Here is a 10,837-nt window from a genome sequence, read left to right as displayed (position 1 = left end):
ACCAACCTCCCCGTAACTGACGATGGCCTCGCCACAGGATCTATCTGTGCCACTGATAAATAATCCTAAAATCACTGTTAATTAACGAAAAAGCAAAAGCTGAGGCCTAAAATCTCCTCCATCCCGAGATTAGGCTTGTTTTTAAACCTACAGTAATATTTCTCTAATATACAGTTTTTAAATTATGTTCTCATTCTTCATATTTAACAACATGGTGTTTTTACTGGATTTATTTGAAGACCAATCGCAGTATAACACAAAATACAGGATTTAAACTCTTTAAAGGAACCGGAGATGCAATTAATGTGATGATTGTGATGATGATTATAGCAACAACGGCTGAAACACAAACATCAAGAATAACAGCCCAATAATAATAATAATAATAATAATAATAATAACAATAATAGCTAATGATGATTATGATAATAATGATGATTTAGGTGTAAAATGCTTGAGAATAACAAATATTAAAAGCAAATACAGTCCAATATTTGACGACTAGTATATTTTACACACATATAAAAAATATTTAACCCTTTACACTACAGGTTTTTCTAAATTCTAATAAAACCAAAATGTTTCCTTCAATATGCATCTCTTCCCCACTGTGACATGTTACTGTTCATTTGTGCCTAATGGTTCAACATTTCAGGAGTTTTCTTCATGCTCCTCATTGCCATGTATTCTTTCTTAATTTCTCTGTCTCTCTCTCTTTTTCTCTGTCACGACAGATGAAAAGGCGCTGTAATTATTCCAGGAGGTTGGGAACTAAATGATTGTCTTTGAAGTAGGCCCGAGCCTTGGACTACATTAAAAGCCAAGCATGTGATTTGCAACTGTTGAAGTAAAACCTTCACTCTGCTGCAGAAAGGAGAAAAAAAATGGAAAAACGAGGAGGGTGGATTCTCGGCAAAAGAAAATGGTATCTTTGTTTGCTCCCCTTTGTTTACCGGGGGATTCTTTCTCATTTTCCCCCCTTTTTTTCATTTTTACTAATTCATTTCAATGGCTTTCAAACTGGAAAATGGAAATGTTGCTCCTGCCCTCTATTTCGGCGGCAGCGTCCTGGCAACAGAGCAATTTTCTATCATCAGGGATAAACGGCATCGAACAGTACATTCTGATAAAAAAAGAGCCCATGATTGCTGGCCTTCCTGTCTGTCATCTAGCGACCAAATCCTCTCCTTCAAGACCGACCACTGTGCTGTCAGACCTAATAATGTCGCGTATTAAGTATAGAGAGAAAAAAAAAGGGGGGGACCAATGCTCGCCCTGGTACTCACTAGTCACTAACATAAAGTTCACATCAACTTTTTGGATATAGCGCCTTTTTTTATTGACCTAGCATGCAGAATCATAGAGGGACTTGTGTTTGCTAGGTCGTAGCCTATATGAATAACCAACAAAATATCTCCTTCTCTAAATATGTCTTCCCTTCATTGTCTTAACAATATTGATAATAAAACCCAAGGAGAGTTTGCCCATTCCCGTGCCATTTTGCTGAGGAGGATTTCATGCATATTCTACTGTTACACTTCACCAAATGACTAAATTCAACGATTACTGCCCTTCGTTTCCCCTTTTCATTTCAGAGATAAATGATGAAATATAAAAACCACATGGCTACTGCAGGAAACCGAGCGATGCAATCACTCAGGTGGACCTAAACATGTAGAGAGAGAAGGCGACAAGAGAAACAAGCAGTCTTAATTAGGGACACAGGCCCTGAGTGCGACCAGTGCAGCTTCAGCCGTGCCAAATTAAATCCATTAGTCTTTGAGAGGCTGTGAAGGCTCAGTGGTGCAGGCCTTTGCTTATTTGTGGTCATTTAGCTCCACTACCAACAAGCTACACCGGGTCTATCTGAAGGCCCTGCACCTGGGGCCATGCATATGCCAATTTTGCTATTTACTCGAGAGATAATGCAATCCTAATTTATGATGCAAAACTTATTGTAAACAGTCGCCTGCCTGGGAGCGCATGGTTTTCTTTCTGAAAAAAACCACACTAATTTTTCTTGGTGTAGTTGCAGGCTTTTACAAAACACATCAAAGCTTCGCATAAGTGGGTTTGCATTAGTGCGATGTGCGCAATTTATGTGCGTAAAAGCGGCGCGCCACCATTTGGGCACAGATACATTCTACTGGAGCATTAGAGGCTGATCGGTAATCATTTTGGGCTGAGGTTGGTGTGTGTGTGTGTGTGTGTGTGTGTTTGTGTGTTTGTGTGTTTGTGTGAGTGTGTGTGTGTGAGGGGGGCGGGGGTTGCTCCCTCTGAATCCAGTTACAGTGAACCGTGTTACACTGACAGCTGTGTGGTATGCATCTGCGCTTCCCTTCGCCACTTCCCGCCCCTCGCACGGCAGAGATGGAGAACCGTTGACGCCTGGCTGTCTGTGACGCGCCAGTGGCTTTTGCGCTGTGGAGAAGGGAGACATGTTGTTTAAGTGCCTCCCGGTCTCTGTCTGCAGTGACAAGCCTCAGCGTCCCCAACCGACCGGGTCCCTAGAGGAGCCAAGGAGGTGGCTTTCCATGCGAGCCAGTCAATAGCTGTTAGAGGGACCGACCGCAAACGCCACAGCCTCTCGCTACAATTATGATGTGTGCCTTGCTGGAACTTCGTGTTAACGCTCAGGGATGATTAACACATGTGGCCAGATAGACAAGAAGAGACGCGCGGTGTTAAAATAGCCAGTGACACACATTCAGAGAGAGGAGGAGAGAGGGAACTAGTTATATTTTTTAAACTGGCCTCCTGAGAATGTGTGCGTAAATCTACCGTTTATCCATCTTCTTACAGATATTTCCAATTCACTTGGAGGTGCTTTAAAGACATATAAACTGCTACTGACCGTGTTAACTATAGAATAACGCCAGGTTGCCGTAGTGTAAAACATTCTCAGTTTTCATGCACCCCATCCCAGACAATAGATGTCAGGGAAATCCCAGGTCTGATACATCCGCAGCGGTTGGGTATTGGAGTGATTTTAGAGAGTCATTCATCAGCGTTTATAAGACAGCTGGAAATAAAGACCACTTCTGTTAAACCACCACGGCCATTGATTGTGCTGAAGGTCAATCATCTACTTAGGGACAAAGTGATTTCTAGATTTGCAGCTGAACGGTGTTCATTTTGTGACTGACATTTCCACGAACTGAAATATAAAATAATTTCACTCCAGAATAAGGCTATGAACTCCTATAATCCAAGATCAATGGGGCAAAGTACAACAGGAGCCAAACCACAGCAGGTGACACGTGCGCTAAAGGTTTAATGTCTCATTTTCTAAAACATTTTGCACAAATGCAAATTGATGTTTTTGCTTTTTTTAAAAAACAAAATTATATTTTCTAAATTCTGTCCCCTGATAACATCCGATATAGGCCCCTGTTGCTTAATGTGCCTTGCAATTATACACGGTTGTCAGCATGCATGCAATAGGCCACATCTTAAACATTTCCAAAGCAGCAAGGTCGAGTATGTCACTTTCTCTCTGTTCAAACAAATCCGTCCTTTCACCACTTCACTTAATCTCATTGTGCCTAGAAAAGCCTCCCAACTCGCCTGCGGGACACCAAGCCTGTGACATTACCCGCGCTGCCATCCCGCAATTTAATAATCCTGCGGTGGCACACACACACACACACACACACACACACACACACACACACACACACACACACACACACACGCGCGCGCGCACATGATGCTGCAAAACCTGAAGAATGAAGATGTCTCATTCAATCGAGCCCAGAGGTTTCAGCCCGAGGGGGGGACGCAGCTATAGCATCGCTGCAAAGCATGCATGTCTTTGTAGTAGCACTCAAAGGCGATTAGAAAAGGTGTAGGGATCTGGTTTCTCTTCTGCGTGTCCAAGTGGAACACGGACAGGGGGAATTGGCCACTATGTTAAATCACTGAAGGGTGACCAAGGTGTGCTGAGGTCTGCGAGGCCACTGTGCGCCTAATATACAGACTTATCAGAGGCCATAAAAATCATTTCACAATGTCAGTGAGCAGAAAAGAGGATTCAAAAGAAGCTCTTACCTGAACCCCCTCCTGAAGACACAGAAGTGCTCTGGTTTTTCTTAAAAATGTATTAATCTAAGAGAGTCTGGAAGAATACAACAAATCCGTCTGGGTGTCTTGCGGCTCACATCCCAGCGTCTGTGCTCCTCTCTTGGTCCGCTGCTGTAAAATGATTATCCGGCTGGGTTGTGCACTTTTTAAATCCCACAAAGTAAATAACAACCGTAGCTGACGATAATAGCAAGGTACCAAGTTCTTGTTACAGAAAAGGAGAAAATTGAAACTAAACGCTGCATTTAGACAACCATTTTTGATAAGAGGATAATTGAGGCGACACTGGCGTATAATTAGGGGATAATTTATGCTATATCCACTTTTATTCCACCCTCCCAAAATAAATCCAGTCCATAATCATTACAGGCGAATTGTTCTTAATTTTATAGCTGCAATTTGAGTAAAGTGTGGCCGCTAATCAAATAGGTTTTCGTAGTAACTTGATTGCAACCATAATTATTTTTCATCGCCTTTTTTTGTGTGAAATCACTGAATGCTACATTGCGGCAAAAAATGTGTTGAAAGTGGTGCAAAACATGATTTGAATACCTATTGCATTAGTGGCTATAAGCGGAAATAAGATTTTATTCTTATTTGCAAATCGAAGATCGCAGCCCTCAGAGGCAAACTGTATAATTTACATATATTGAGGACCCTATCAGGCCTCATATTACAACAGGGATAAAAGACACTGTCAGTTTATCTCGGTATCCACCCTTCTTTCTGCAAAATAACCTATTGTACCTCAGGCATATTGTTATTTGATGTGTCACATGTACTGTATTTTGAATTGTCTGAGGATCCTTAATCATATGGTCAGTAGCCCCAGAAAAAAACAGTTATAATATATATTACTTTCAGAGCAGAGGGGGGCTTGAAGAGGGACTGCTCATTAGGCGCCAACAAAGCAAATACTACACTGCAAAAAAAAAAATTATTTAAATCTTTGTACAAAATAAATGCAAAAGTTCTGTTCTCCACATAAAAATCTGTAGAGTTAGGGGCCTATTTTCTCTTATTTCCAAAGCAATGCCACCTGTTTCAGGAGTTTCCTTGAAATAAAACAGATCACACCACTAGTGTAAATACTTATAGTGCCACTAAATGTAGAAAAGTCTTTCAATGTACATTTAATACGGATGGGATTATCCCACAAGCATTCGTAAATGTTTATGCATTTGTAGAAAAAATATTTAATCTTCCTAAACAACGATAGAGGACTTGTAAAGATGATTCTTTTTGTAGAAAGGGGCTAATTTGTAAATAATTTGATGGTATTTAGTTTAGAAATCAATTTAATATTAAATACGATATTAATATTCTTAAATAGGGTGTTTGTGTGATGCTTTCCTAGCCTATATGTAATTAATTCCAGAGGAAAGGAGGAGTTAAAAGCTGAGGAGAAAAAGAGGGACATATACACTGCTGGCTCATCAGGCTAAATCAAAGTGCGCACTATATGTTGCGCGTCGTGCGTAATTTGGGGGTTTGGGTACAAAACAAAATCGACTCGGCAATTCCAAAAGAGCTGGTTTTACGTGTGAAGCTTGTCTGTAGGAATTAGGCGTCTTTCCCACCATATATTATTTCCCCCATAGTTGTGGTGGGAGCTGGTAAGGTGGGTTAACTCCAGCTCAAGTCTCCGTGAAGCGCAAAGCACTGATGACGTTGGGTTGGATGACCAATCGGGAGGCGCTGCCCTTTGGAGACAAACCATTTTACTTGTAGTGTCTGCATCAAGTCTGGAAGCAAGGGCTCAATTTTAACAGAATCCACCTTAAAATCTCTCCCTTAACTTATGCCTACCTTCCGCCACTTTGAGTGAGAATATCACAGGACAAGGGGGGAAATAAAGACGCCTCTGGAAATTTCGGGTGTTAATAGGACAATATCTGTTCGCGGTGGAGAGAGGGGAGAGAGACAACAACACAGCGAGAGAGAGAAAAACGATTTGGTCTTGAGAGAGAGGGGGGTGAGTGCTCTCAAGGCAGAAAATTCGATGATGACCATGACTACGATGGCTGACGGTCTGGACGCTCAGGACTCGTCCAAGTCTGCTTTCATGGAGTTTGGGCAGCAGTCGCACTCACAGCAGAGCTCCCCGTCGATGGCCAGCGGCCACTACCCGCTGCACTGTCTCCACTCCGGCTCACACGCTCACCACCAGCACGACAACACCCCGTACCCCGGGACCAACACCTACAACAGGTCGTTACCCTACCCCTACGTGAGCCATCCGCACCACAGCCCGTACCTGCCATCCTATCACAACAACACGGGAGGACAGACAAGGTTAGACGGCACAGGTAAGAGACCCCCTTTTCACCAGCCGAGTGGAAAATGCACCGCGTCATGACACTACCATCAGCGAATACCTTCTTTTAGTGCCAGTGGCCCACAGTGGGGATCAAACCTGTCTCTCCTGCCGGTGTTGGTATCATGCCCAAGTCGGCCACTCCAAATTCGGACGAATGATCTTTCAGACGTAGGTGGGCGATTACATCGAAGAAAAATCGTGCGTAAATGGCACCGGATAATTCGAGATCCAGCCTTTTACCTTCTCAGCCTGTAGCCTGTATTGCTGTCCCGTTTAGCACTCCCCTCGGTTCCCACAAAACCTGTTTTAATGCCCGGGGTGTGATCATCACGACCGTGCAATCCGCACCAACTACTCGTGGAAATTAGGCAGCCCGCACGCCTTGAATGTTGTAATTAGCATTTAATTGACATGTCATTACCAGCAATATCCTAAATATGACAGCGTATGAGGATTGTGGCTGCCACGGCGCGTGAAGGCAAAGTCAGATGTCAACATTTATCAGCTTTTTTATTTTTATTTTAAGACACTTTCATTCGGCGCTTCTGAATTTATCCTCACCTTTCACAGATATTTCAAGCTGTTTGATACGTCGGTGTCTCCCTTGCACACACACACACACACACACATACACACACACACACACACAGAAAAAAATGAACACAATCTCGCTGTTGTGGTTTTGAATAATAACATTGCTTGTTTTTGTTGCAGAGCAGCAGAAAACGACGGTGATTGAAAATGGGGAAATTCGTTTTAATGGGAAAGGCAAAAAGATTCGCAAACCTCGGACAATTTATTCCAGTTTGCAGCTTCAAGCACTGAACCACCGTTTCCAGCAAACACAGTACCTCGCTTTACCGGAGCGCGCCGAGCTGGCTGCCTCTCTAGGACTGACACAAACCCAGGTATGCAAGGAATATGCACTGCTTTACAGTTTCACACCACCTCCTGGAAATTATCATCTGTATTCTTCTATCAATTATAATGCAGTTTTAAATATTATTATTAACATTATTATAATAATAATGTATTTCTAGTATTAAAGATTTAATAGTCTACTTCAATTTTCTACATCTACATGCAGGCTCATTATGCATGTGTCCATTTCTAACTGCATGCACCCTCTTCTCTCCCGTACAGGTAAAGATTTGGTTCCAGAATAAGAGGTCAAAGTTCAAGAAGCTGCTCAAGCAAGGCAGCAACCCGCACGAGAGCGACGCTATACCGGGCTCCATGTCCCTATCCCCGCGCTCCCCGACCATCCCTCCAATATGGGACGTCTCGGCCTCTTCCAAAGGAGTAAACATGCCGGCGAACAGCTACATGCCCGGCTACTCTCACTGGTATTCCTCCCCACATCAAGATTCAATGCAGAGATAGACTGATGAGGCAGGAAAAGGGTCAGTGAGCTGTCTGGAGGCCTCCGGATCTCCGCCATGCAGTTTCCAACGTAGCCTACAATTTGTGTCAGCGCAGAGACTGGATGCTGGAGAGGAGGTAAAAAAAAAACATAAAACCCTTCCGATACCTCTCTGCTGAAGGATAACACGCAGCCATGCCCCGGCGTGATGACACCAACAAGGGAACTAACCATTTTTGTCAGCGTGGCTGTTCAGTGGGCTCGCATCTCTGTTATGCTTTCATTCATGTCAACATCTGAACGTCAATATACCAAATATTATCAGTGACATTTTAGCCACTTTGGGCAAAGACTGCTTACACTCTCCGTGGGCTGTGGCGCCCAGAACCTGTCGCCATGGTTGACTCCTGACTGCTTTTTTTTTTTTTTTGGTTGTTTCTTCAACATGCAAAACCAAGCAAATTGTCTGTCTGTAAATATAATCTGCGATTTTAGTTGTACATACACTTTTTATGTTTTGTCAGATTGAGTAAACCGTGACTCAAAACAGACGCCTGCTGTTGCATGATTTCCAAATATGAAAATTATTTCAAACGAGGCCTTTTTATGCTCCATATTGGGCCAACATCACATTATAACAGGCCTATTTCCCGTCTCCCTGGTGTGCACAAGCTTATAACAGACAATCTGAACATCAGTTACTGACAGTGCTCAAGTGAAAAGCCCATTTCACCAGAGTAAACATCTTAAATAAATCCACAGCGCTTAGTGGCTGATGGAGAACGCCACAGTAGTATATAGATTTATCAAATGCGCTCAACACCAGAGGAAATGAACTTACCCTGCACCGCTGCTGTCTACATTCACCTCGAAAGACATTTGCTCCAGGTCCAGCTTATCTTGTCATTTCACCCTCAATTATTAGAAGTATTGACAAAATGTTTTCTCCCGTCTCTCCGTCCTAATGCAGGGCGTTAAATGCCAAGCTCCACGGGATCGATGTTGAACAAAGCAGCCAGCTGCAGTGGCGTTCAATATGAAGGAGATATTTGGGACAATTTGTGGGTTTTTATCCAAGTGAGGCTTTTTTTCCATTCTCATAAATGCAGGCATAATTAGGGTAATTTTTGATGTAGCCCGCTGATTACAGCGTTTTTACCGTCAAAGATAATTACCTGTAATTTTCTACCACTTTTAATACTAAAAGGCATCTTTATTTGGATTTGAGGTAGCACAGATGGAACAAAAGGGAAAATTATTCGGTTATTCATATACAAATTGCTGAGGAGAGTGAGCGCTCGGGATATTATCTGAAATTACAACGCTGAAAAGCTCCATGCAGCTGTCAAGTCGCGGATGTCCCACTGGGGCGCATTCAGCCCTACCTGGGCCCCCAAGGCTGGGGGCCTATCTGCTCCTGGGCCATGTGCACCCTGATCTGCGGGCTGCAGGGAGCCCGACAGCAGCAGGTCGAGCAAACATCAGCAGAGCTCATAAATGCACATGCTGTACACATTCAGCTCCAGAAGCTGACGGGTTTCATGAGGTTGTGCAAATGGAAAACGAGCAAAATCTGATGAGTTTGAGATAGAGAGATAGATAGAGAGATAGAGATATAGATAGATAGATAGATAGATAGATAGATAGATAGATAGATAGATAGATAGATAGATAGATAGATAGATGCAATGGTGATAAAGTGCAACAGGGTGACAGAGACAGATATGGGGGTGGGGGGATGCAGGGAGGGAGGGATGTGTCACTATAGCTGATTCACTACAGCAGACTTCTCACATAAAAAGCTCCCGTAGCACCTGACAAGATTTCACACATTAACAAAACATCAACCGGAACAAATCTCGTAAAGACATCCATTATTCTCTCCAACAAATAAAAAAAGAAATCAGATGTTAGGAAAACGCAAGAATGTTTCCACTTCTCTGTTGACAGCCCTGACTTAAGCTCAGAACTTAGTGAAGACTATTTTTCAGTCAAGAGTGTCGCAGCAACCTCTAAGACCAGGAACAGTCACAGGACAGAAGATATAAGACTCATCCTTACCTTGCTCTGCTTCTCTAACACAGACTAACCAAAAAAGCGCTGCACGGTTTTACTGCTGGTGGTTGAATAAGCAAATCCAGGTGGGAAAGTGTTTGCACACCCCGGTAAGCTCTTATATATTGCCTGCAAAATTAGCTGTTATTACTGTCACTGTTTAGTGATGGCGAGCTTGAAAAAAAAGCCCTCTGCAATCAAGAACCAAGCGCATCTTTGCAAATTATAGGTAATTGTCAATGTCCAGATTATGATAATGGAGGCTCTAATCCTGGAGAATAATTATTGTGGAGTGTTACAGTTGAAGCTGTCCAGTAAAGCTAACTGTCATTATTTAGACTCGATTTGCAAAACGGGGGGAAACTAGCTGAGTGGAAAATGTTCGGTTGGAAATAAACGGGGGCTCTCGATATAATGGCACCACTAGTGTGTGTGTGTGTGTGTGTGTGTGTGTGAGAGTGAGAGTGAGAGAGAGTGCGTGTGTGTGAGAGAGTGAGAGAGAGTGCGTGTGCGTGTGTGTGTGTGTGTGTGTTAGAGAGAGAGAGAGAGAGAGATGGATGGATAGAGACATACAGTAGTGGTGTGTGTGTGCATGAAAGAGATATAGAGGTCTATGTGTGCAACTGTGCCCGCGCCTTGGGTGCGTGCACGTGCAATGTCTAAATTTGAATGAATCTAAATTTCTCAAATGACCTGCTAGCATTGTAATTACGTTCAGTCTCCAGCAGAAATTAAACTGAAAACAACAAGCAGTGTGGAGTTTTAGATCAAGAAGACCATTTTTTATAGTGTTTTGCTCCAGTGTTTTGCTCCAGTGTGTGTGTGTGTGTGTGTGTGTAAAGTGTATTCAGTAGGCTGCAATCAGGAAAGGAAGAGGATTCTGTGTCAGGTGGAAATGGTAACATGCATGGGTCAGTGTGTGGGTCAGATGCAGTATTGTTTAGTGTGTTAGTGTGTGTGTATGTTTGTGTGTATATGTATGAAACAGGGGGAGGCACACGGGGGGGGGGGGGAGT

General features: G+C 43.1%; 1 protein-coding gene and 1 long non-coding RNA gene across 3 annotated transcripts in view; one reads left to right on the top strand and one right to left on the bottom strand.

The window, feature by feature from the left end:
- LOC147817933 (uncharacterized) overlaps window positions 1-8,856 on the bottom strand; it is a 13,980-nt gene extending 5,124 nt beyond the window's left edge. Inside the window, exon 1 of one of the 2 annotated variants that reach the window (XR_015438480.1) lies at window positions 8,608-8,856. This is a non-coding gene — a long non-coding RNA (uncharacterized LOC147817933). Of the gene's footprint in view, window positions 1-4,050; window positions 5,543-8,607 lie in introns of those variants that run through there. The other variant, XR_015438481.1, reaches the window with a different exon arrangement.
- dlx6a (distal-less homeobox 6a) lies at window positions 5,834-8,313 on the top strand. Its single transcript, XM_023426652.2, has 3 exons — window positions 5,834-6,392; window positions 7,118-7,311; window positions 7,547-8,313. The coding sequence occupies exons 1-3, from the start codon at window positions 6,086-6,088 to the stop codon at window positions 7,784-7,786; spliced, it is 741 nt and encodes a 246-aa protein (XP_023282420.1). The 5' UTR covers window positions 5,834-6,085; the 3' UTR covers window positions 7,787-8,313.
- Window positions 8,857-10,837: the final 1,981 nt, after the last annotated feature.

The sequence above is a fragment of the Seriola lalandi genome, unplaced genomic scaffold (genome assembly GCF_002814215.2).
Source record: "Seriola lalandi dorsalis isolate HSWRI2012SDOR001 ecotype SW California unplaced genomic scaffold, Sedor1 jcf7180002054834, whole genome shotgun sequence".
NCBI lineage: Eukaryota > Metazoa > Chordata > Actinopteri > Carangiformes > Carangidae > Seriola > Seriola lalandi.
The sequence above is the reverse complement of the archived record's forward strand: the minus strand, read 5'-3'. Positions and strand labels throughout refer to the sequence as shown.

Coding starts and splice junctions, on each gene's coding strand:
- dlx6a (XM_023426652.2), top strand. CDS start 6,086: ATGATGACCATGACTACGATGGCTGACGGTCTGGACGCTCAGGACTCG. Junction 6,393..7,117: donor GACAAGGTTAGACGGCACAG/GTAAGAGACCCC, acceptor TTTTTGTTGCAG/AGCAGCAGAAAACGACGGTG. Junction 7,312..7,546: donor TAGGACTGACACAAACCCAG/GTATGCAAGGAA, acceptor TCTCCCGTACAG/GTAAAGATTTGGTTCCAGAA.